The 26,427-nt window shown below is 31.8% G+C and overlaps 1 protein-coding gene and 1 long non-coding RNA gene across 4 annotated transcripts in view; one reads left to right on the plus strand and one right to left on the minus strand.

The window, feature by feature from the left end:
- The window catches only part of LOC143231873 (guanine nucleotide-binding protein G(q) subunit alpha-like), a 44,383-nt gene extending 19,640 nt beyond the window's left edge, over nucleotides 1-24,743 (plus strand). Inside the window, exons 5-8 of one of the 3 annotated variants that reach the window (XM_076466633.1) lie at nucleotides 993-1,122; nucleotides 2,081-2,234; nucleotides 5,041-5,148; nucleotides 17,367-24,743. In XM_076466633.1, coding sequence (XP_076322748.1) covers nucleotides 993-1,122; nucleotides 2,081-2,234; nucleotides 5,041-5,148; nucleotides 17,367-17,449 — 475 coding nt within the window. In that variant the 3' untranslated portion in view covers nucleotides 17,450-24,743. Of the gene's footprint in view, nucleotides 1-992; nucleotides 1,123-2,080; nucleotides 2,235-3,314; nucleotides 4,591-5,040; nucleotides 5,149-5,683; nucleotides 5,792-17,366 lie in introns of those variants that run through there. The other 2 variants (XM_076466634.1, XM_076466636.1) reach the window with 2 other exon arrangements.
- LOC143231874 (uncharacterized) lies at nucleotides 1-25,478 on the minus strand. The gene is made up of 4 exons (XR_013017265.1): nucleotides 25,290-25,478; nucleotides 20,457-20,588; nucleotides 19,290-19,402; nucleotides 1-1,018 (listed from the first exon to the last, which is right to left on the minus strand). It is a non-coding gene; the product is annotated as an uncharacterized LOC143231874 (long non-coding RNA).
- Between the last annotated feature and the right edge of the window lie 949 nt (nucleotides 25,479-26,427).

Below are 26,427 nucleotides of genomic sequence, written 5' to 3' on the forward strand. Positions count from 1 at the left end.
CTGTAATTAGGCAAGGCAACAAACAAATTTAAGACTAGTAGGCCTACGTGATAGGCCTATAAAAATAAATGCCAAGAGGGCCGAGTTAATTCCTTTTTAGGCTTAGGCCAATTTATCATCTATTATATCGTACACTGTGCTGTTTCTTGCTAATGCGGTAATGTGTAACATGTCATTTTTGGGAAAAAATGCTTGCTAGCATAATGAGATTGGCAGAGAGCTCTGAGTATCATATCCAACTACATACATGTGTGATGTTAGGCATTAGGTACTGTAATTTATACATTACTGTTTTCATGTTAACATGTTGATCTAACACAGTACAAGGATATAAATATTACATTCCCACATATTTAAGGAGTTTTATCTTTTTAGTTTGCTTTCTCAACTGGGAATACATGGTCCATTGATATTCCTTTAGTTATGACTAGTGAAAGTTAACATATCATTTAGATTAAGTAAAAAAAACAGTTCATGAGGAAATACAACTTCACATGAGTGAATAGAATGTTTCTAATAGTTTTCCCACAAGTAGCTATAATATTATATCATCATTGCTATCTCTTAGTGTTACGTAGGAAACTGGCACTATTACACACAACAAGGGTCTGGCCAACTTGACAAATTTTGTTTGAGCTAAAAACTGGCATTAGGTAGAAAGATATGTCACAATAATAATTTTGAGAATGTTTCATTTTGTGGTGTGTTATCAAATAAAAGGTTCTAAGAGTCGTTAGTGTATTTACATATATATAAAAGTGAAAACCATCTACTATGGTTGTGTTTTTAGATGTGGAATGAAATAAAAATTTAGGTACTTTGAATATGAAAAAAAACAGTGACTCACTGTGTTTACATATATTGTTTTTAATGTTTTCTCTTATACCTAAATCCTGTAAGAGGATTGAAATGGAAGAGTTATTTAGGGATAATTTTGTACAGTCAGATTTACTCAGATGGAATGGATATTTTGAAATATTTTTCCTTCCCAGAATGGTCGATGTTGGTGGCCAGAGGTCTGAAAGGAGAAAATGGATCCACTGTTTTGAAAATGTCACATCAATAATCTTTCTTGTTGCCTTAAGTGAATATGATCAAATTCTTTTTGAATCAGATAATGAGGTTAGTTTGACAAAATTCAATAAAAAGTCATTTTTGAGGTATTGTGAAAATAACAGTGAATAAACTGAAAGAGGACCATGACCCAAAATTATAGAAACTACAATTGTAACTTATTAATAAACTTAAATTTTGTAACAAATTTAATAAAATAAATAGATCTGGTTGATACTGAGGTAATTTGAATATGAAACTTAATCTTCGATAATTAAGATAATGTGTTTATTAAAAACTGTAGTACCCATCATAATATAATAATCTGTTTGGTACATGTTTTAAATACAGGCATAGTGAACTTGTAATAAATATTTTGTTTTGTATCAAGGTAATTTTGATCTCTTTTTGACTTTGTGTCATGTCAACAGTGTGTAGACATATACACAACTGCATGTATGTAAGAAAACACTTGTGAAAAGTTCCAAATTATTTATATTTTTCAATACATTTACTAATGTGGTTTTAAGAAAAATTAAAGTGCTCAAAGAAGTTAAGATAAAAGCTTTCCAATTTGGCATCCTGCAGAAAAGTGCTTATATTTACCACATAACTGATGTAATTTAAAAAAGAAATGTACATTTTCTGTTGTTACTTAAGTAATGTTGAAAAAATCTGTGGAAAACAACATCAGAATTTTTACTTTTGCTAATCATCATGATAGATACACAACACATATATTTCATAATAAATATTGTATATTTTATTATTATTTGTTTAGGTATTGGAATATCTTAAATGGAAATGGTATTTTATTTCATGTAAAAAATTAATTTCACTAAATACCTTGACATAAATTAGTTTATAATCATATTTATCCTGTCCTACTCTTTTGAACCTTCAACTTTAAGATGAAACAATCCTACTAATTCTGTGTTTTCTATAGCTCATAAAACAATGTTGAAAATACTTATGGTTTTTGCACATATGTTCTGTTACAACTGTGACGATGGTTTTTTTTTTTCAGAATCGAATGGAAGAAAGTAAAGCACTTTTTAAGACAATTATTACATATCCCTGGTTTCTAAACTCATCAGTTATTCTCTTCCTCAACAAAAAAGATTTGTTGGAAGAAAAAATCATGTTTTCTCATCTTGTTGACTATTTTCCTGAGTATGATGGTAAGTTGTGTTTTACTTTATCATGGTTAGGATTTTCATGTTTTATTTTAATTTTTTTAAACAAAATATATATATATACATTGAAAGATAAGAATGTTGGTTATAATAACTAACCCTAGAATACCAGCATGGGGTAACTATGACCCCATACTCAGTGATGTCGAGGAAACCCACTTGTAGAGAAATATATATGCAAAAACGGCTTGTTTGGGTTGAGAAAATATTTTACGTAGAAGAGCAAACAACATTTGAACCTTCTTAGGTCATTGTCAGGTTCACATAAAAAGTCACCTTCACACGTTTTCGAACACTGCAAGTCAAATAAACACAACATAACCATAGAAAACAATCAAATACTAAATAAAGAAACAAACATAAACAAACGCAACATAAAAGATGCCTTACTAATGAACAACAACTTAAACCCAAAATAAACCAATATAAAGGAACACCTTTATACCTATATTAAATATAATAAATAATATAAAATTGTATATTCAAACATGTAACACCTTCCACTACATTCCGACACTCAGTTACACAACCCCTTCCAAACATGTGGTCAGCTTCCGGTCAGTTACCTCTTTCTTTCTTTGTGAACCCGATGATAACCTAAGAAGGTCGAAACGTTGTTCGCTCTTCTACGTAAAATATTTTCTCAACCCAAATGAGCCATTTTTGCATATATATGATCCCATACTGCTTGATGTTAATGATAGAAAACTTATTTCTGGCTGGTATTTTAGGGTTAAATGTTTATTTTAAAAACATACAAGAATTATAGGTAGATGTTGCATTGTGTATTTCTAAATTTCCTACTTGCCTTATATGATAAAGGTACCACATAATTATTTATTCATATAAACAGAAAATATAATTTTGGCATACTGCTCCTCAATGAAATACCACAAGGTACCATATAATTATGTATTCATATGAACAGAAAATATTTTGACATACTGCTCCTCAACAAGATACCACACTTTATTGCACACTATTTTTGTTAAAGATATATTAGTAGAAGAGAAACTACATTTTCCTGAGTTTAATCCATTTATGTTGCTTGAAATATAATTGCAGGAATTTATTTTCTTGTAAAGCTACTTGGAGGTGCCTTCAATACAACCCATCAACAAACCTTGGGTTTGCCAAACAAACTTGAAAACATTCAGTGATTACATGCACACATGAAAGTACTTCCATGTAACTCGACTAATGCTTGCAGTGTTTTCATGTTAGTGTAAAATATTTTAACAGGAAAAAGAAATTGATGGTTTTATGGATTTGTCATGTTGGCTTTAGAGATTAGAATATTTTGAAATAATAAAATGAAATTATAAGAAAATGTTATTCACTGTTAGTGTATTAGATAAATTTTTTAATCTGTACGTGTTTAATACTGTTCGCTTGCACACATATATGGAAACCTTTACCAGCTATGAAACTATTGTTTGAAATATGAATTTTGATGGGAAAGATAATGTAGAATGTTTGAAATTATGTAAAGCCCATCAAAAAAAAGTTGCCTTATATGGGTCAACTCTTACTCCAGTCAGTTCCAAATTTTCATCTTTTATAACAGTAATATGTTTTTTTAATTATTTGTCCTTTCAAAACATTTAAGACTAGCTGTTTCAGCATTGATTGGGATAATTTTTTAAAATCACATTTTATTCATTAAGGTCTCTTATAACATGAAAACATATTTTAGTAGTGAATAATACTTTACAAAGGCAAGATATTCGACAATAAATACAATCCACATGAAATTACTCAACAGTTCGAGTGATACAACATGTTAAAGTTACTTCTAACCGTCATATTTACATTTGCTAAACATTTTCTTTTCACACAACAGCCATACTCTGAACAGAATATGAACTACTGCCATTTTGTTTTTATAGATGTCCTTAACCTGAAATTGTTGTCAAAAAAATTTGATTTTTTTCTTTATCTTGCCAATTATCATTTATTCTGCCTGTGTAGTGTAATGACATTCTGGTAAATGTACAGGATTTGTTTTTGATACAACCTATTAAAAAAAAAATATTTATGCTATTGATTTTGTACAATTTCAAATTAAAACCAACTCTATTTTATGAAAAATCCAGAAGGCCTTGAATTAATTTATTTTTGTCTTTTAGAGGTAAGTTATAGTAATCAAGGCAGACATTAATGGTATTCTTTCATTTTCAACTCACCCAAATAATTGTGTCATTACATTTCACTGCTTGCTGATTGTTTAGTTAATACCTGAATCTAATCTACCATAAAATGTTTTCAAACCAGAAATGTTAGATTTCGTTATGAATTATAGGTGAATTTCACTGAACATTTCTGATAAATCTGCATTACTGTTTCCCCATATTCAACAGATAACACTACAAATGCAATACATTTGTACAGAGAAAGTAAGTTTTATTTATTTTTGTAAAAAAAATTGAGGTTTTTATGTTTGCAGGTGCTCCTAAAGTGATGGAGAGAGCTTCAGGATTATACTAAAAAACATTTTAAAATTTGCTATGTATACAATTTTAAGTTTTAAAACAGTGTTTTGTATTATACATGTAAAGACTGGGAAGAGAACAGGACGTTAAGGGACAAAAAAGTACATTATTTTTTATTTTATTATAACAGATCTGACAGTTTTGCTTACAAACCTACTCATGTATTACTGTAACTTTGTCTTTACATTATACCTGGAACTAAAATAATCATGCCAGTTCTATAATTAAATATCAGTGATGCCCTGGTGTAGTTTAATGGGCACAGTGAGTGTTATTAATGTTAAGGTTCCATGTTTTAGGCCCTCAGCAAGACTACATCGCAGCTCGTGAGTTCATTCTCCAGATGTATCTGGACCAAAGTCCATACCCAGATCATATGGTTTACTCACACTTCACTTGTGCCACAGGTCAGTCATACATTGACAACTTACACACAGTTTCTTTTCTTCAGCTTTTCACAAACTCTTTCATTGAAAATGGAACTGGACATATCACTGAAAGGTTTTCCAGGAAATGAAGTTCTGAAATACCTTCATTATCTCTGAAATATCAAACATCCTTTGTGTTATGGCTTAGATTTCTAGCTTGCATATAAGTACTTCTATAACAAGAAGAAATTATACAACCAAAATTACGTTTACTTGTTTATAAAATTTTTTCATCAGTGAATAAAGTGTTGATTTTTGAAAGTTGGTGCAGTTTTTATGGTATACCATCAGTGGTTTTATCAGCACCTTAATTAGGATGCTTGTTTTACAAAATTTACATTTCCTAGCAGGCTTGAGAAATATTATTTTTTCCTTAAAAGAAAAGGGAATTATCATAGCCATAAAGTGAGGAAGAATATTTCAGAGAAACTTATTTCCAAACCTCCACATTTGCTACAGTATTCCCCTCCTGATTTCACAAATGTTCCTGTTCCTCTCACTTTTGCTTCTTTAGGGCCAAAGAGAGATGCTGTTCAGGGAAGGGAATTCATCTTGAAAATGTTTGTGGACCTCAACCCAGACAGTGAAAAAATCATCTATTCTCATTTCACATGTGCAACAGGTACCTGTTCCTATTTCATTGTCCCACATGGATCATCTGTCTTTATATAAATATTCGTTCTGGTCTAGGTAACCGCTTCTGCAAGTCTAGAGGGAGACCAGATAACTAAAGAAGTATTAATATGTAAAAATCCAATCTCACGGCACCTTCAGTAGATAAATTATCTTTATTGTTCAAAACGTTAAAGGTAGGTTCTCAAAGTGTAATAAAAACTTAACAAGGGCTTTTGCAGTTATGCGTTACACCTTGTTAAAGATTGATATTTCTTGAAGTATTTATCATTTAGTGATTCTAACTGTCACATCGTATGTATCAAACATAGTATTATAATTTATTTTTTTCTGATATTGTCAGAGCATGAGACAACTTTTTTTTTTTTGCCAATCATTTTGACCGTCTTGAACAAGCTATAATGCAGTATAAATATTAAATGCATTGATTGCCAAGGAAGTAAAAGACACCTTAGTATAGAAGGAAGTTTGTGAAATGAGCAGTGTTTATGTGGAGGTTTGGCAGAGGCAAATTACTATATTTTTTTCACCCCCCTATCACCCCCCTTTGCATGTAACTAAATTTTATTGCAGTAGTTCTTGTAACATTTTTTTCTTATTTGTTGTTGTTATTGTATTTCTTGACAGAAATGTTTCTTTGGTCTGACGTTCTTCCTATCTTTTGCATGTCTTATTTTTTAAATTTATTTTCTTCAAAATTTGATTTTCATATTTGCTGCTTAACCTACTTACTACATTTAAGTCATGAGTGTAAGGTTTAATTTAGGTGGTCTGTTTATGTCTTGACAGTTTTCAAAATTTTTTGTGAATACTAAAGTGAGTCAATTTTTGTGTTTCACTCTTGTAAAAGAAGCTGTTGCTTTCATTCACACTTTTTGAAAACTTTTATTTTTCAAACATTTGTAGAACTTTGTTTCTTTCATGTAATATACGTAGTTTAAGTACTTATAAGATATAGCTGAGTTATATGAATATGGATATGAAAGTAAACTTTCATAAATGATTGAAAATGTACATTGATGAAATGTCTAATTCAAATATATGCAGTTTTTAGAAATAATTGAAGATCTTTTTTAATCGTAAATAATTACTTTATGATCACAGTGACTAAAATAACGAAAAATATGTGGTCAGCATTTCAGCCAAGTGACCTTCAAGGGTTTAGCCAAAATGCTGACCACACAGATCCCTTCTCTGTTCAGCAGTTTCAAATGTTTCTTTGAATTTTGATGGTCTACCCCATGTAGATACATTTATTACTTGGGATAAGTTACCTAGTTTACGAAACACAGCAAGTTATTTTCCTTATGATAAAAATTTCTGCCTTTCCTTTCGTTGGGTGTAAGACAGAAAAAATAATATGTTCTTTGTAAGGAATCATCAAACTATTAGAGGCAGGTATCTCAATTGTTCATGAGTTTTGAAAAATAGATATCATTCCTGTACAATTAATATGACTGTTTCTGTTTTTTCACTGAATCTGTTTTGTTGATTGTGGGGATGGATAGAAACGTAAACATGGGGCTTAATTTTGACTGGGGAGCAAGTTTTGCCCAAAAATATGAGGGAACCATACAGCTCTGAAGGATTAAATAAGTGGAAGTGAAAATGACACATGTGGGTAATATGTTTTCTGAAAAGGCATAATCAATTTGCAGATATAAATGTTACAGATATGTAGAGATTTTTTTGCTTGAAAAATTATGGGGGCCAGATTTTGGGATAGGAAAAGTTCTGTAGTTCAGTGAATCTTATCTGATAAACAGCACAGCATAGAAAGGTGAAGTTGTACATGAGCATTAGGTGTATTATACTGAAGCAATCTTTGATGGATAAAAACTAAATTTTGACATTTTTTTTATCACCTGTTTGTTTGTATCATATAATGTTTTTGCTCAAAACATACAAGAAAGTTAAAGTTTTATTAAAGATTGTATTCGTACAGGTAGTTCTCGAGTAGCTTTGCACAAAAATTCTACAAGCAAACAAATATCGTATTACACAGATGACCATAATGTTGTTTAACTTCTTTGTGTATTAACTTACAAAATGCTGCATGAAAGATTCATAACACCTTAATACATATCTTATTTCTAAACTTTATTACAGCGTCATATTACGTTTTAAATTTTGTGTTATGATGATCGAAACAAGTGTAAATCTGTTTGTCTTATACTTTATAAGTAGTAATTTTTAACAGAGCTTGGTGAGGCTGTGTGAAAGCCCGAAGATCCTGGTTTTTAGGTTATCTACCCCAAGTCATTTTTTTTTTGTAATTTACTACTGTGATAACATGGTTGTTATTTAACTGATGTTAATACGAACTTAAAAAACAACAGTTAAACATGAAACAAAGAATCTTGCATCATGGAGTACATTTAATGCTGGTAACTATATTTAGTATGAAATTTTTCTTTTCTCATTTCATCATTTTCATTTCTAAGAAGCTAATTAAATCAGCAAACTTAAAGAGAGAGAGCATATGCAGCATACATACAGCATTTAATTATGTATTATGATCTTAACAAAATAATATTTTTGAGTATTTTAGCACAAGTTTATTTTCTGTTGTTATTACTCAAACAGGACCTGAATACTTTTCATGATAAGTAACAGGTTCTAGATTTTCTAGCTGTGCAAACCTCTGATTTTTAACTATCAGTGAGATTTCATTTGTTGTTTTTCTTGGTGTATCATTTATTCTTGAAAATTAAAAAAAGGAATATTTGAAGGATAAGATGGTCTTTGGATGGCTTTAACCTTCGTAGGTCAAAACATTGTTCCTTGATTTATCAGTATGAGTGTTAATACCCATACCAGCTGTCCTGAGATACATTTTTACTTCAAGTGAGTTTCTTTTCATCACAAAAAACTTTTCTTTGCTTTCCGATTTTTTTATGTAAAAAAATTCTAGCACCTCATAATTACAATACACACAACTATACCTTGAATACTTTCAAACAATATGATTCAGCAGAAATATAATATTTGTGTGTTACATTTCGTGATGATGAGAAAACCCACTTGTAGAGAAATATGTAAAAACGGTTTGTATGGGCAGAAAAAACTATGTAGAGGAGTGGACAATGTTTCAACCTTCTTCGGTCATCATCAGGTTCACAATGAAAGAAAAAGGTAACTGACCGATAGCTGACCAGGAGTTTGAAGGCAGTTATGTAATTGAGTGTAGGAAAGTAGAGGGCGTACTTAGATGTTTGATTATGTTTATTAATATTGGTATAAAGGTGTTCCATTGTATTGGTTTATTTTGGGCATGTGTTGTTGTATAAGTAAGGCTTCTTTAATTTTGCATTTGTTTATGTTTGTTTCTTTATTTAATATTTGGGTGTTTTTTATGGTTATGTTGTGTTTATTTGACTTGCAGTGTTCAAAAACGTGTGAAGATGACTTTTATGTTCTTTGAATCTGGTTTTCATTTTTATACTTGTTTCTGCAATATAGAAGTTGTGGCAGTTATCACATTGTATTTTATAAATAATGTTGGTGTGGTGTTTGTCATGTAGTTTTTACACAGTATAAACCTAGTTTTGTGCCTGGTTTTTAAATAAATAAGGTATTAACTGGAATATTATATTTTGTTACTAGTTTTTGCCAAATGTTGATTATTTTTCTGCTGATGTCGGGAATAAAAAAAACAACACAGTTTCCTTTACATAAAAAATTTTCTCAACCCAAACCAGCTGTTTTTACATATATTTCGTGTATCACATTGTAGAGAAATAGGCTTGTTGCATCTTGTGGAGAGCTTTGTATGATTTAAATTAATCTTGCTTTTCTAATGACAGTGTTAACTAGTTGATATGTATTACATCCATTTACTAAAATGATAACTCACCTCAACACACACACACACACTCTACTGTTTCTCTTGTATGTCTGTCTGTGACATTCACATGCTACTAGCCCTGAGCTAACTCACACCTAACTTGACATGAACTGTTGTGGTGCATGGTGATGTCATCATGTGACAGTAACCCTCTACCAATAGAGGATAGACACAACCTTCATGCTGACATGAACTGTTGTGGTGCATGGTGATGTCATCATGTGACAGTAACCCTCTACCAATAGGGGATAGACACAACCTTCATGCTGACATGAACTGTTGTGGTGCATGGTGATGTCATCATGTGACAGTAACCCTCTACCAATAGGGGATAGACACAACCTTCATGCTGACATGAACTGTTGTGGTGCATGGTGATGTCATCATGTGACAGTAACCCTCTACCAATAGGGGATAGACACAACCTTCAAGCTCAGTAACTCTCTCTATGCATTTGCACACATGATTACTTAGTTCTTTTTTTTTAACCTTTTATTAAATGGAGATGATAATATTTCTCATCGTAGTTCTATTTCATAAGACATACAGCTCTTAATGCAACTATGAATTTTGTTTTCTTTAGCTTTTGTTCCAAAAACTTTAATTTTTGTTATGACTTTTCAAGTGGTGATGACTTCTGCTGTATGTGTGTTATACTTATTTTCTACTATCACTTCTGGAGGCTCCTTAATAGTTGGAGATGATGCAGCCTTTCTTCATTCTGTTGTGGATCACCACATGCTTATTAAGCCTTTTACTTCTGTTTTTCAAGCCAATGTTCTTTCTCTTTGGTCATTAAAGGCCTATGGGACTGCATATTTAACCTTATTTATTTTGGATAGTGCTTGATTATTCAAGGAATGTTTTTAACATTCCATTCTCTTTCTGGATATTATTCTCGGGTATGTTTCTTTTTCTTATATCTCGCTTGACTCCTTTAATATTGACCATTCTTTACACCACAAACCCAATTCTTAGCATTAATTTGAACCTCATCCTTTGCTTTTTGTAAGGGTTTATGCTGCTGTTTCCTTTCTCTAACATCTTTCTCGGACCTTCATACTTTCTTCCTTCCCATTAGTTCATCTTGACTTAGAGACATTCTTCCTTTATCTATTCCTTTTCTTAGGTATCCATTGGATCTGCTTCTTGATTGGGCATTTTATCTTCTATTTCACTCTCTGGTTTCTTAATTTCATGTCTTATCTCACTACCCATCTATGTTCACTCTTTTCCCTCCATCTTTTAAGATATTTCATCATACTCCAGTAGGGATTTCTGAATACATTTGTTCCCTTCTTTTTGCAGCTTAGCCTGTTCCACTTCTTTCACTTAGTTCTCTATTTGTTAAGATGTGTGTGTGCACTTGATATTTGGTGGTGGTCACTGTAGATCTGGATTGAAGCTGTATGGATTTCTCTTCCATTTCCCTTCCTTCTAACCTCCATGATCATTCAAACCTTGACCATCTCCTGTTTGTTGTTTCTTATCACAGACATCTCCTTTTGTGGGTCCTGCTGTTATCTGTTTCTACACTGGTGCTCATCTTCTTCCACAGGCTTCTCTCCTTCTGCTCTTATTGAATGTGTCCATCAACTTGCCCGATTAATATATTCTTACATGGGTATGAATGTTTGTAGGCTATTTCACATTTGTTTGCATCTAATTTGTAAACTTTGTTGTTCTCTTGCTTCCTACTTTTGCTGACCGTCAGACAAGATCCTCTAATAGAGGGGCACATGGAAAGCTCCCCACACACTTGTCACTTGTTATAAATGAATGAAACTTTGGCAGGAGTGTAGAGAAAGAAGTCTGAGGAATTCTCTCCCCAACAGGGGTGTTCAGAAATGTTGTAGTTCCTCTTTGTCCTTGCTCATGGAAGATTATTTATCTGTACATGGGGAGTTTTCATATATTTTAATTTGGCTTATTTGAGGCAATGAACTGAGGTAGGGCAGTATGAAAATGTCTAGTGAGAATGCTGAGTGAGACAAAGGTGGTAAAAAGGAAGTAATCAAAAGCACCATCTTGCTGTTTTGACAACCACCTCTTGTTGTACTTCACATAACCCACTGTCTTTGAAATGGGTAAATATGTCTTCCTTTTCATCAAACAGGGTCTGAGGTAAGATTTCTGCAAGACCTCTCCATATATTCTGGTATACAATTTGTTTTTTTTAATCCAGACTGTACCAATTCCATGGACTATTAACCCTTTTGCATCATGCTTGGTATAACACACACAAGTTCATACACAAATTTGCACGTGTTAAGTATTTACTCTATAACTTTTGATACAGCATGTAAAACTTCACAAAATTTGGTGGACTTTTAGTAGAGATTACAAGTTTCTTTTACTAAAACATCATATTTTGTAATGAAATATTTTTACTGAAGATTTGTTTGTGAAATATCGAGTATGTTTGGTTACTAGTCCAAATGCAAAGTGATTTCATATTATGATTGAAAAACCTATATGCAAAAACGGCCTGTTTGGGTTGAGAAAATATTTTACATAGAAGAGCGAACAACGTTTCGATCTTCTTCAGTCATCGTCAGGTTCACAAAAAAAAGAGGTAACTGAACGGAAGCTGACCACATGTTTGAAAGGGGTTGTGTACCTGAGTGTCGGAATGTAGAGGGCGGTATTAGATGTTTGAATATATAATTTATTTATTTTATTATATTAATATAGGTATAAAGGCATTCCTTTATATTGGTTTATTTTGGGTTTAAGTTGTTGTATAAGTAAGGCTTTAATTTTGCGTTTGTTTATGTTTGTTTCTTTATTTAGTATTTGAGAGTTTTCTATGGTTAAGTTGTGTTTATTTGACTTGCAGTGTTCGAAAACGTGTGAAGGTGACTTTTTATGTTCTTTGAATCTGGTTTCCATTTTTCTACTTGTTTCTCCAATATAGAAGTCGTGGCAGTTATCACATTGTATTTTATAAATAATGTTGGTGTGGTGTTTGTCAGTGTAGTTTTACATAGTATAGACCTCAGTTTTGTGCCTGGTTTTGAATAAATTTGGTATTAACTGGAATGTCATATTTTGTTACTAGTTTTTGCCAAATGTTGGTTATTTGTTTACTGATGTCAGGAATATATGGTATACAGCAGTATATGGTTTCGTGATTTTTTGATTCGTAAGATATAATTACTTTAGTTGCTTGATTTTGCTTTCTGTCTAGGTGTGTGCGTATAATGTTTTCTACGGTTTGTGGAGGAAACTTATTGATGTTGATGAAGTATTGTTTTATTTTGTCTAATTCATTGTTAATTTTATCTGGTGAGCATAGTTTTATGGCTGTGTTTATTTGGTTTCTTAGTATGTTGAGTTTTTGTTTTGTTTCATGTGCTGAGTCCCAAGGAATGTATAGTCCAGTATGGGTGATTTTTCGGTGGATTTCTGTTTTGAACTGTGTGTCGGTTCTTGTAATTTTGAGGTTAAGAAATGATATTTGATTGCTTTCTTCCTGTTCACATGTGAAGTTAATATTGGGATGTATAGAGTTAATGTGATTGAAAAAATTAAGTATGTGTTCTGTAGATTTGAATCCAAAGAACCGTGTCATCTACATATCTGTACCAGTATAGTGGTGGATGTAATGCTGTGTTAATTGCTTGTGTTTCAACTTGTGTCATAAAAATAGCAGCAAGAACTAGTGATACTGGGTTGCCCATGCTTAGGCCATTTGTTTGTATATAGTTTTGGTTGTTGAACATGAAGTTTGTCTTTATCGTGGTGAATTCTATGAAGGTTGCTAACTGGTTACTGGGAATGTCTATAGTTGGGTTAGGGTCTTGGATATAGAGTTCTAAGGCTATCTTGCAGGCTTCAGTGGTTGGAAGTTCCAATATTTTTATGACACAAGTTGAAACACAAGCAATTAACACAGCATTACATCCACCACTATACTGGTACAGATATGTAGATGACATGACAAAACATTTGGCAAAAACTAGTAACAAAATATGACATTCCAGTTAATACCAAATTTATTCAAAAACCAGGCACAAAACTATGGTCTATACTATGTAAAAACTACACTGACAAACACCACACCAACATTATTTATAAAATACAATGTGATAACTGCCACAACTTCTATATTGGAGAAACAAGTAGAAAAATGGAAATCAGATTCAAAGAACATAAAAAGTCACTTTCACACGTTTTCGAACACTGCAAGTCAAATAAACACAACATAACCATAGAAAACACTCAAATACTAAATAAAGAAACATAAACAGACGCAAAATTAAAGAAGCCTTACTTATACAACAACTTAAACCCAAAATAAACCAATATAAAGGAATGCCTTTATACCTATATTAATATAATAAAATAAATAAAATTATATATTCAAACATCTAATACACCTCTACATTCGACACTCAGTTACACAATCCCTTTCAAACATGTGGTCAGCTTCGTTAGTTACCTCTTTCTTTGTGAACCTGACGATGACTGAAGAAGGTCAAACGTTGTTCGCTCTTCTATGTAAAATATTTTCTCAACCCAAACGAGCCGTTTTTGCATATAAATTTCTCAACAAGTGGGTTTCTCGACATCACTGATTGAAAAACCTGTTCTTTACCCCAGAAATCTCAAATATTGTTTATGTAATATCTTAAAACCTTCTGAGCACATTTCAAATGTTTGTTTTTAGGAAAGCTTTATATTTCATGTTATTGTCTGTACCCTACTTGGTGTCTGTCATCTGACCGACCTTGTAACTGTCACAAAGAATTAGGATTTTTTAAAATTTTTTTATGCTAGAATGAGTACATATTATAACACAAAAAAGCAAATGTTTAGTATCAGTAGCTTAAGTCTATAACATTCTATTTTATATATATTGACCTTCTAGGCTTGCCTATCTAACGTTACATAACTTCCAGTGACGTGGTGTATGTGTGCACGTTACCATGTCCAGTAACGTAAAACTGACCTTTTGTCTTCCATTTCTTGGCTATGTTTTATTGGACTAGTATTATACAGTAACATTTAAATACAAAATGTATGTAGGTTATTAATATTTAGAAATAAGTTAAGGAACTTTCTTTTTCTTAAAATATAGAACAATAAATATAGAAGTAAAGCAAACAGTCCTCTTCTACCTACAACCTTTGAACTTGGCTGCTGCTGGACATAGGTTGCTAAGCCTTTTATAATTTTGCATATGGAGGATATCAAACAAAATTTTTTTTATTATATATACAGGTGAATAACCAAAAAATCATAAATAACTGTACTGATATCATAGAATCCCACTATAATTTATTAAATTAGTAACTAAGCTGTATTCAGGTCTTAAAATAAGTATGAAACTTTGAACAGACTAAAGACACAACTTACCTCCTTGAAATCTTGAATTCAAATAATGTAGTAGCCTTTTCACAGATTAAAATGGCTGAGAAAACCACAAGGGAATTGTTGATTGGTTATTCACATGTTAAATATTGTAGTAAGAGCATAAAAGGGACTGTTTCTAAAAATTAAGAGGTAATGGGGCCATTGTGTTTGTTTCAGTACATGAGCCACATCTGAGCAATATAAAAATACATGAGGTTTTTGTTTTATATTCTAGTTTGTCAATATTGGTAATTTGAGTTCCTAATTTGCATAAAACTATACACTTAGTAATTTGACATAATAAATATCTAATTTTGATCATGTGACTCATTAAAAATCTATATTTAGGTGGGTTCTTTTAATATTTATTTTTGAATTAAGAAATTAACTTGCATCTAATATTAAAGTTTAATTATAATTTACAGTTTGATTCCAAACATATTAATACAAATTCATTAAATAATAGTTTGATAAAATTTTAATCCAAGTCAACAACTGTAATGACGTGGCCTTGAACCCTTAACCCGTCACAAAAGAGTTAATGGAAAAAGCAACCATTAGAAAAGTGATTGCCCAGTTTTTTAACTTGCACTTATACATTTTTTAAAATAGGGTTTGTGGTCACACATTGTTTATCTTGCTGATAGTTTAATAAGATATAGGCTTTTACTGGGTATCCCCAGTGCAAATACCCCCCCCCCTTCCAATCAAGTGATGGAGAATCCTTACCAGTTGGGCTAACCATACTATGGTAAAAAGCATGGCAATAGTTACACTGTCATTGTAGAACAGATTAGCCTTCACACAGAGGTACTGTGTCCTCCTCCTGCAGACAGAGTCATGGTGAGCATATATTGTATGGTTTGATCACATATTGACTTGCGGGTGGGTGCTTGGTTGTGATCGTATTCCACCCATCCCTGTGATACTTAGGCTTTTGTTTCCTCTCTTTTCTTCTCAGCGAGGAGTGTACACTGGTTGAGATGAGATCATGTATTCCATGGGTATGCCCCGATGGAGTCCCTACCATGAGGTGTCTCACTCCATGGGCTTCCCTTTCAGTGATTTTTGAAGGAAGCTCATCTATGTAAATTTTGCACTGTTCTCTCCCCCACTTCATTGTGGGATTCTAGCATTTGAGAGGTGATTTGTTATCTCATACATTAACATTTTCCTAATTTGAAAATGTATTTCCAGTAGAAACTCTCTTTCCTCTGATTTCCACGTAACCTACCCATTTACATTGTACCATTTTTTCTTGTCTCATCTAACAATGAACTTATCACAAGTGCAAGTACACAGAGCAGTTACTGCACATGGAGATAATTTCACTCTCCTATTCCTGCATACTAATGCCATCACATTTCAGCACAGTTCATGTTAAAAATATGAATTTATGTGGAAATTAGTTCAAGGCTAGTGGCATGCAACTAACAGAAGCCTTACAGAAATGTCATTTCTGTGTGAAGAAATATTTGATAGAAATGCCAAAAGTCTTTACTGTGATTTGGTTAATGGACTGACAGATGATTCAGGGTGATATAATACATAAAGATGTTGAACAATTTTAAAATCAAACTAATTGCCACTGGTAAGTCTTCATGTGAAATGTGAAGTGGTTTTCTTCAATATGTTTTGAAAGGCTAGTTAACACCCAGTGATGCACCCACACAGATTGTACTTTAAATTAAAATATTCAACTTCATATTATAAATAAATAAATCATCTGCAAATTGGAAAGATTCATGTTGCAAATCCTTGTTAATTTTCTGTCTTGCATTTTTTTCTTAAGTCTGTTTTTTTGCTATTCAGAACTTGCATGGCTTAAGCTGTCAGTTTGCTACTTAGTCCTGTTGACTTACTTACATTATTAACCTACTTCCTAGATTTTTCTGTTGATTGTATGGAAATAGAAATAAGTAAAAATAAGACTAAATTTATTAGTGTGATATTTTAGGTATTTTATGATTTAAACAAATGTTAAACCTGTGATCCATAAGAACCTTATTTTCACTTGCAATATCAATTTTCTATCCCTTGGCAAAATCTGAACTTACAGATTTTGACATGTCTTGATTACGTGATAGTTTTTATACACATTATGATTGGTTTATTTTTCAAATAGATAAGAAATAAAACAATCACGTGTTGATTAACACTTTCGATCACATTGAGAAAATTAGTTCATTCAATCTTATGAATAATGTCTTTTCTAAAAGGAAACCGGAATTATATTAGAATATAAGGTTCTGTAATTTTGTTCCATTTTCAGTTTATATGTTTTGAGTTTATTGTTTGCTAGTTGAGAGCTACGTGCCATGTTTTGTGAATTAATGCACTTATCTTAATATACTTCTAGACACAGAAAACATACGTTTTGTATTTGCTGCCGTGAAGGACACCATTTTGCAACTAAATCTGAAGGAATACAACTTGGTCTAGGGAAGAGACTGTCTAGCAACAGAATCATTTGTGGCAGCATCAGTGCTTTTATACACTGCTATTTTCTGGCTCATTTTTGTCGATTTTTTTGTGAAAAGTAGGCCCTGTTGCCATGTCAGGATACAAATATCTGTGTTTGTGTGTGTGTGTGTGTGTGCACATCTTGTGACCTTTGTATTCTGCACACATTTTTGTTCTTGTATTGAACTGAATATAACATGACATCAGCCATGAGCTATAATTTGGATATTTTGAAATGATGGATTCATGAAAAATGTTTAGATATTCGTGCTTCCCAGCTATTGAACCGTTTCTCTCTGCAGTTGTATCTTCTATTATATTTTCCTTTTGACTTAGTAGCTCAGATCCAGTGAGACTTGCTTTAATGTTTGTGAATTATGAAGCAGCTGAGATTTTGTGGGCATAACTGTGCCAAACCTAAAGGTTGCTTTGTTTCCTTTTTATCTAAAACTGATACAAAAATACTGGCATTATGTTGCTGTTTCTTATCAAAGGGGGAGAAAAAACCCCAAAAACCTGCTGTTTGTTAGTGTCCTGTATTTTAAAATGTTTGCAGTGAATGATGGAACAAAGGAAAAGAATCCGCCCATTTGCAACTGTGGTGTGTGGAATAAACATTTACATTGGTGCTGAATGGTCTGATGCTTCAAGTAATAATGGCTGTGCAAAGGTTAATTCTGACTTTCAAAATATTATTCAAAAAAGACAGAGGACAAGACTACAGCATATCTTCTGAAGAACAGGATGGCTATGATATGTATAAGATTCTAGTCATCTTTATATATATATATATATATATATATATATATATGTGTGTGTGTGTGTGTGTGTGTGTGTGTTTTATATATATATGTGTGTGTGTATATATATATATTTGTATGTGTCTATATATATACATATGAATTTCAACAAAATGTTTGGAATTGTGTTTAATGTGACCTTTACTTTTTCCTTAAAAATTTCACAACTCTTACAGGAAGTTTTCAGCTCCCATGTCCCTTGTATTTAGTCATCACCTGATTCCACTTCGAGTGTGAAATGGGCAGCATGAGAGAACTTTATTTATTTATGAACAGTTTTCTTCCTTCACTTTAAACAGTGTAACAATATAGCTTGATTTATTGTAAATGGTGTTTGTAAATGTATTTTGTTGGTTTTGTTTAGAACTTCCATGGTGGCTAAGTCTTACAAAGAAGGAAATAATGAGGTAGTGTACACACGAGGGAGCACGATAGAATTTATTTATAAACAGTTTTCTCTGTTTTAGTTAAACAGTGTAACAATATAGCTGGATTTATTGTAAATGGTATTTGTAAATGTATTTTGTTGGTTTTGTTTAGAACTTCCATGGTGGCTAAGTCTTACAAAGAAGGAAATAATGAGGTAGTGTACACACGAGGGAGCACGATAGAATTTATTTATAAACAGTTTTCTCTGTTTTAGTTAAACAGTGTAACAATATAGCTGGATTTATTGTAAATGGTATTTGTAAATGTATTTTGTTTTTGTTTAGAACTTCCATGGTGGCTAAGTCTTACAAAGAAGTCATAATAAGGTAGTATACGCACGAGGGGGCATCGTAGAATTTATGTACAATTTTCTCCATTTTAGTTAAACAATGTAACAATATAGCTTGATTTATTGTAAAAGGAATTTGTAAATGCATTTTGTTGTTTTTGTTTAGAACTTTCATGATAGCTAAGTCTCAGAAAGTAATCACAATTAGGTAATGTATACATCAGTTGCTAATGTTTAATACTATACAAAAGAAACTGTTAATCTATATATATGTATACTATATACAAATCTGTTCTCCTACCATTTAATTCTGCATTTAAATGCATGTATATGTTCAGTTCGAGTCACCTTCCTCTTGCAGAGTTGGAAAATAATGTATTATGGTGCTGGAAACTTGATTCAAAAGGCTCCTTTCTGTAATATAACAAAGTAACGTAAGTAAGGAATAGAGGACCTAGAACAAGAAGCACATGGACATCACTGTGTATCTTAATTTTCACTTGAATGTTAAATGAAACAGCGTAAAAAAATTTGCTTGCTTTTAGGAATAATTCAGATAGTTTATTAAAATTCCACTGAAATAATGATTTTAATTTATTTTCAGAATTACATTGCACAAGTAAAGCTCTACATTTTTATTGGATCATCTACACAAAATGATATTGTGTGTGTTTCTTTAAGTTGCTTTATGTGTGCATGTTTCTCTGGAAATGCTCTGTTTTATATATACATGTATATAATGTGTGTGTGTGTGTGTGTGTATGTATATGTAAGACTAGAATTTTCACAGAGAAATGTGCATCAGACTTGTTAAATATTAAGCTAAGGTACCTTAATATTGTTGTTAGTTGTATATTAGGATGAGGTCACATTAAGTTTTCTTGATTGTTTTATTTTTGGACAATTTTATTGTTATTTTCTCTTGTGGGTTTTATTTTTTGTAAGATATGTGTGTGTATACTTTATGGTTTTCTTATAATGTGTTGTTTTCTGATAGACTACAAATTGAAGATTGTTAACAAGACTATCAGTGTTTGCATGCAAGAATACACTATCTGTTAAAATTTCATTTTAGGTATTAGAAATGTCTGAAATTGTAAATTTGTAATTCCTTAAGTCATTGACATAAACTTTATCCGACACATTGTATATGAAAAGATAAAAGGATTACAAAAAAAAATTGTTGTGATATTGATTTGCCAAAGTAATCTCTACATTTGTGCCAGTGTATTGGACTAGTAACCCTCAATACTAGTAGGGTGGGGTCAGAATGACCCATGTTTTAAATCGGTTAGTGTTGCTTTTTATCTGATACTTTTATGCTCTGACCTTATTCAGTTTTTAGTGTTGAGCAGAATGGACGTGATGTTGTAGTTTTTTTTTACTATTATTATTTTTCTTTTCTAGTGTTGTAATTGTTTGTGAGTCATTCTGACCAACCCTACCACTCATAACACAAATACTTTACCTTTTGAGGGTTAACCAACTGTCTGTCCCCCAGTGGATCAGCAGCATCCATACAGACATCCAACACAAAAATCCAGGATTCTATTCCCTGCTGGTAATCATGACACAACTAACCCTTTTGTGTAGTTTTGCACTGAAAAACGTTCAACAATAAACCAAATTTTGGTTCTTTATTTTTCACAGGAGAATTTGCTCTTTATATCTCATTCATTAAGTTGCTATGTAGTTGATTTATTTTGTAACAGTAATAATGTGTACAAATTGATTTCACAACTCAATGATTTTTCATCTAAAGTTATCATAAATCCAAAACAATTAAATTCTACATTTGATCTTAGTCTCAGAAGTTAAGTATCACTTGCCTACACAAGTAATAATTATCTATGACATACATTCATGCATGTATTACTTAGAAGTTAAGTATCACTTGGCTACACAAGTAATAATTATCTATGACATACATTCATGCATGTATTACTTCAGATTTTGACAAATACTTTAAGATTTAGGAGCCAGGTCCAGTTGAATACACTTTGGGTTGGCTGTGTGGTTATGATACAAGCCATATAGTTTTAACACCAAGAAACAAGGAGTTCATTGTTAAACTTTATTATGTAACTTATTAAAGTCAAACTTCAACATGTGCAATTATTAAAATAGTAGATGGATTCTTGTAATGAAAGAAAGTAAAATAAAAATCTGTGATAATAATAGGCCAATAGGTTGTTTCAGAATAGATCTTATCTACTTGTCACTAACATACTGTACAATGCTGAACAAAGGTCTTTTGATGTGCCTAATCCAACATCACTACTGCTTGTCCCATAAAATGGGGACTGTGTTTATTTACTTTCACAGCAATGAATGCATGATAACGATCACTTCATATCAACAACCACTTGATAGTATTGCCTGCACTCACTGCCCTTGGTCCTATGCGAGTCTAAATGTGTACACTGATTGTTTTAATTGAAAGAAGAAAGAAAACAAATGGTGCAAAATTAGTAATGTGCTGTGCAATTACAGTAATTCATTCTCAGAAACAGAGTTTGAATTTGGAATTTGAATTTTGTAGAGTCCAGAACTGTTTTTGTTTCAAGTTCCATTAAACACATCCTTATGCATGAACAAAATGAAGGTTTTTAGTTTTCATGGTTGCCTGGTACCTGGAATATATCAAAACATGCATTACCTTTTATGAATGCATTAGGATTTTATCAGATTAATTTTTGCATCAGAATAAAGTACAGACTTCCAAATTGGATGTTCAATATTTTCACTGGAAAAATCAGAAAATCTCCAAATTAGGTCTTGTCCAGAAGAGAGAACTTGTATTATAAAATGTAAAATTTAATATATTTAGTATTTATACTAATTTAAAGCTAAATATCCCCCTGCTAGTACAGTGGCAAGTCTCTGGATTTATAATGCTAAAATTAGGGGTTCGATTCCCCTCAGTGGACTCAGCAGATAGCCTGATGTGGCTTTGCTATAAGAAAACACAGAGCTAAAGATTCTTGGGGGGAGACATTTAGGAAATTTAAAAAAATGACAACGTAATATTGCTCTGGTTAAATTGAATCGTAGTTTACATTTCATTTTTGAACATGTAGCCATTTTTAATACATATATACATATACACACATGTATATTGTTAGTAAATGTTGTACAATTTGCAGTATAGTCATAACCAAGATTGCTTAGATACTGTAGCCTATTATTATACTGTTATAGTTTCATATATTAACATATTTGTCAAGTATGGTTCCCTTTTTGCTACAAGTACCACTTTATTTAGATAAGTAATGCACTAACATCTGGATTACATCTTATCAGGAGGCATATTTCAAATTTGTAATAGAATATTTACATACAACTACTAATTCCACTGCACATAATTAATAAGAATAATATATATAATTTATTTCTTCCTCGTAAACAATCGTATTTTAAACTTTTTTATTGAAAAACAAATTATTACACTTCTTTCAGTTAATAGTTACCTCATTGTGTAAAGTATTGTCCCCAAGAACGTAACTTTTTGTTTACTTAGGAAAAGTCTCTTATGTTTAAAAATTTTGCTAAAACTGTAATTTCTTAGTTTTTTGGAATGAATTACATTCATCTGCCCTACAAGTTGAATCATTTCTCTTATGTGGGAAAAAGAAATTTATCTCAAATAATTTTATGAGCTAATTACTTTATTAAATAAAACTTTAAAGCTTGGGTATTACTGTATTTCATTTTGTTTAGTTTATGTAATTCAAGTAGAAAGATAATGGAAAATATGGAACTTTTTATGGCACATATAATGTGAATATAACAGATTGGAAGAGATATATATATACATAAAACTAAATTTATTTGAGTTTGTTTCTTAAGATAATTTGAATTCTGATTGTGAGTATTTATGGAAGTTACCTTAGATATTTAAGTTAAGTAAACTTTAAAACTGGTGAAATACATGTATATATTATAATGCAATTCTTTAAAAAGCCCCAAATGTATGAATACACAGCTTTTTGTGCATACTGATATGTTCACACAATTGTTATGTACATTACAATAGTTAAATATTCTTACCCCATTATGTATTTATAATTTTTTTCCCCTTGTTATCACAACTGATTTTTGAAATTTTAAGAAACGTACAATGAATGTACAAGTGTAATATTTTAAACTCGATTTTCTAAGGTCATTATGAATATTTGTAAATACAGAAATAAAGAAAAATGATTCAAAAACAAATTAAGTAATTGTTTTTAGGTGTTTAAGAAGTTTATTTCAGAAGTCTATGACTCTTGTCTATAACCATTGAAAATAATTACATAAAACTTAATGTCCTAGTAAGAGAATAATAAATTTGTTGTGTGTTTTAAAAGCTTACTTGTCTTGTTAAATATTTTACAATGATCCTTTAGGATATTTCTACAATCCAAACTGTGTGTGCTTTTTTTTTTAATCAGGGAAGCTTTTGTTTTTGTCCACTGTACCAGAATTGTACAATAGAAAAACTTCATACAGTATCTACTTTCAGTAATATTTATGTATAATCTAAAATTTGCAGAAAGACATAAATGAAAATACATTGCTCATTTACTGCCTAGCAACCTGTTGTTTGATTGTTAAAAAAACCTTATAAATTTCAATAATTCTATTTATTAAGACCTCAATAACCAGTAGAAAACCGTTTAATACAAATAATGAAATTCTATGATTTTAAACACTAATTTCTTTGAACATCAGAACTTCCATATTTGTTTTAATAATGTATATTCCAACCAACTTTCAATTTGTGTAGTAGTGTTAGATATATAATTTGTAAAGAACTATTCTTGGAGTTTCAGTATTTTTTTTAGATCTGTGATTTTGTTACAATTTAAACTAAATTCATAGTTTAGAAAAGCTAAAACAATTGTAAAAAGTAAGTAATTGTTAATTTTTCTTTATTTGAGAAGTATTGAGTTAGACTTTTAAATTTCTTCTGTAAAATGTCATGTTGTGAAACAGACATGAGGAGCATGTCGACCATTTGTTTGTTGCACTTTGTGTATTTGAAGAAATGATATACTTACATAGTTAACAAAACAAACATGTTTAAATATCATGTCCTAATACACACTGTAGTCCTGGAATTAGATTATGTTCATAACTTCCTGTAACTATGAATTTGTCACTTGAGGACAAATTCTCTATTAGTTCAAAGGTGGTAGTAATATGTTGGTTAAAATATAATTAGGGATTTTGCATATGGATGGGCCCGGCATGGCTAGGTGAGATAGAGTGCTCGACTTGTAATCTGAGGGTAATGGGTTCGAATCCCGTCGCGCCAAACATGCTCGCCCTTTCAGCCGTAGGGACGTTATAATTTTACGGCTAATCCCACTATTCGTTGGTAAAAGAGTAGCCCAAGAGTTGGCTGTGGGTGATGACGACTAGCTGCTTTCCCTCTAGTCCGTACACTGCTATATTAGGGACGGCTAGCGCAGATAGCCCTCATGTAGCTTTGCACAAAATTCAAAGACAAACAAATCATATGGACGAAAAAAAAATTTGTAATATATATGTAACGAGAAGTGCTCGAGAAAAACCACTGCAATTGGGATATGTATTTAATTACATGTTACTGTTTGATAAACACAAAATTAAAGAGATGTACTTTCTTTTGGCACGCATCTTTAAATATTAACCCGTTGTTTAGTCAAAGGGTACTGTAGACGTTGCATGATTGGGTTAGGCTTAACTTTGAAAATTAAATTTCCAAGTTAATAGTGTTTTTGTAAAAAGATATACGTGTTTGTTAGGATACATTTTGAAATGGTAATTAGATTTTTGTTGTGCCTTTTCCCAATAAAAGCTCTCTTAGTGGTAAGTGAATGCTTATAACGTTGAAAACCGGGTTTCTGTATCCTTATTTAATGGGCACAGTACAGATAGCCCATTATCGCCCGACCCGTTTTAGATCTGTTTAATTAATTCTCTCACATTTTTTCTGTTTCATAACTTGCGCTCTCGAGTATATAACGTCTCTGAGCCTCTGAATTTCAACAAACTACGCGACGTTAAAGGGAAATATATTCGGTTAAGAACACCGAAGATTCGAGTAACGTTCGGTGAGCAGAACTACAACAACAACCAATCACACAACATACGACTGTTACAGAGTTATGCAACCAAACTTGTTATAACTATCGCCTTTAAACTAATTATTTTTAACTCTTTTGTTATGAAAAGTGAATAATCATTAAATTATCAAATAAATTAAAATACTTCATCCTACTAAATCGTATATGTAATTGATTTGTACTTCTATACAGATTTCAGAATTACTAACCTTTAGGGACGTTATGTAGAACAGTGGAGTTACTTTTACACGTAAATTGAAACAAACAAAGAAAACACAGTTTACAATACGTTATGTATGGAATAAAATAACTAGTTATTTGTATTTTGCTGATTGTTCCAGTTGTGATTATTTTTGTCCTTGTAACTTACAAGGATGTGAATGTTGAAAACACCTAGACAAGTGACAACTCATTTTGGCGTATCTGGTTCCATAGTGGGCAATTTATAGAGATAACTTCTGTTGATTAGACAATGTTGTGGAAGGTAAACTTTCTCAAGTGGCATCAGCCATTGGTTTTACTAAAGCATAATAATAATAGAGTGGTGAAGCGATAAAACCGAGGACTTTATTATAACGTTAAATATTGATTTTTATACCAGTTTTTACAATAATCTATATGTCACAGTATGCAGATTTGCACTCAACGACAACCCTTTAACCCCAGATAATAATTTATAAGTGTAAAGATGTCCGATTTTATTATAGTGTTCATAAAGTTGTAAAACTTTTATTTTTATTAGTATCTCTGTAACATACCTGCAAATAATAAAGAGCATGCTTCATAAACCTACATTCTTGCCAAAACTTAAAATTATTAAAATAAAAAATGCTTCGCCCATATAGAGTATAAAAAAGATATCTAATTGACAATTTTGCGACTAGGTGTTTTTATTCCTAGGGACTAGTGAAAAATTACAAAATATTAAACATTTTATTGATTAAAACCAATTACTATAAGATTCATTTTAAAACACCTTTATCACAGTATGTGGCTCGGCATGGCCAAGCGTGTTAAGGCGTGCAACTCGTAATCTGAGGGTCGCGCCAAACATGCTCGCCCCTTTCAGCCGTGTGGGACGTTATAATGTGACGGTCAATCCCACTATTCGTTGGTAAAAGAGTAACCCAAGTTTTGGCGGTGGGTGGTGATGACTAGCTGCCTTCCCTCTAGTCTTACACTACTAAATTAGGGACGGCTAGCACAGATAGCCCTCGAGTAGCTTTGTGCGAAATTCAAAAACAAACAAACATCACAGTATGCACATATGGTACATGGAAAAGAATTAGCGGGCGTATCAATTACTCCACCCCAGGGGGGGGGGAGTATAGACAAGGAAAAGGTATC

Source organism: Tachypleus tridentatus, chromosome 11 (assembly GCF_004210375.1).
Source record: "Tachypleus tridentatus isolate NWPU-2018 chromosome 11, ASM421037v1, whole genome shotgun sequence".
In the NCBI taxonomy this organism is placed as follows: domain Eukaryota; kingdom Metazoa; phylum Arthropoda; class Merostomata; order Xiphosura; family Limulidae; genus Tachypleus; species Tachypleus tridentatus.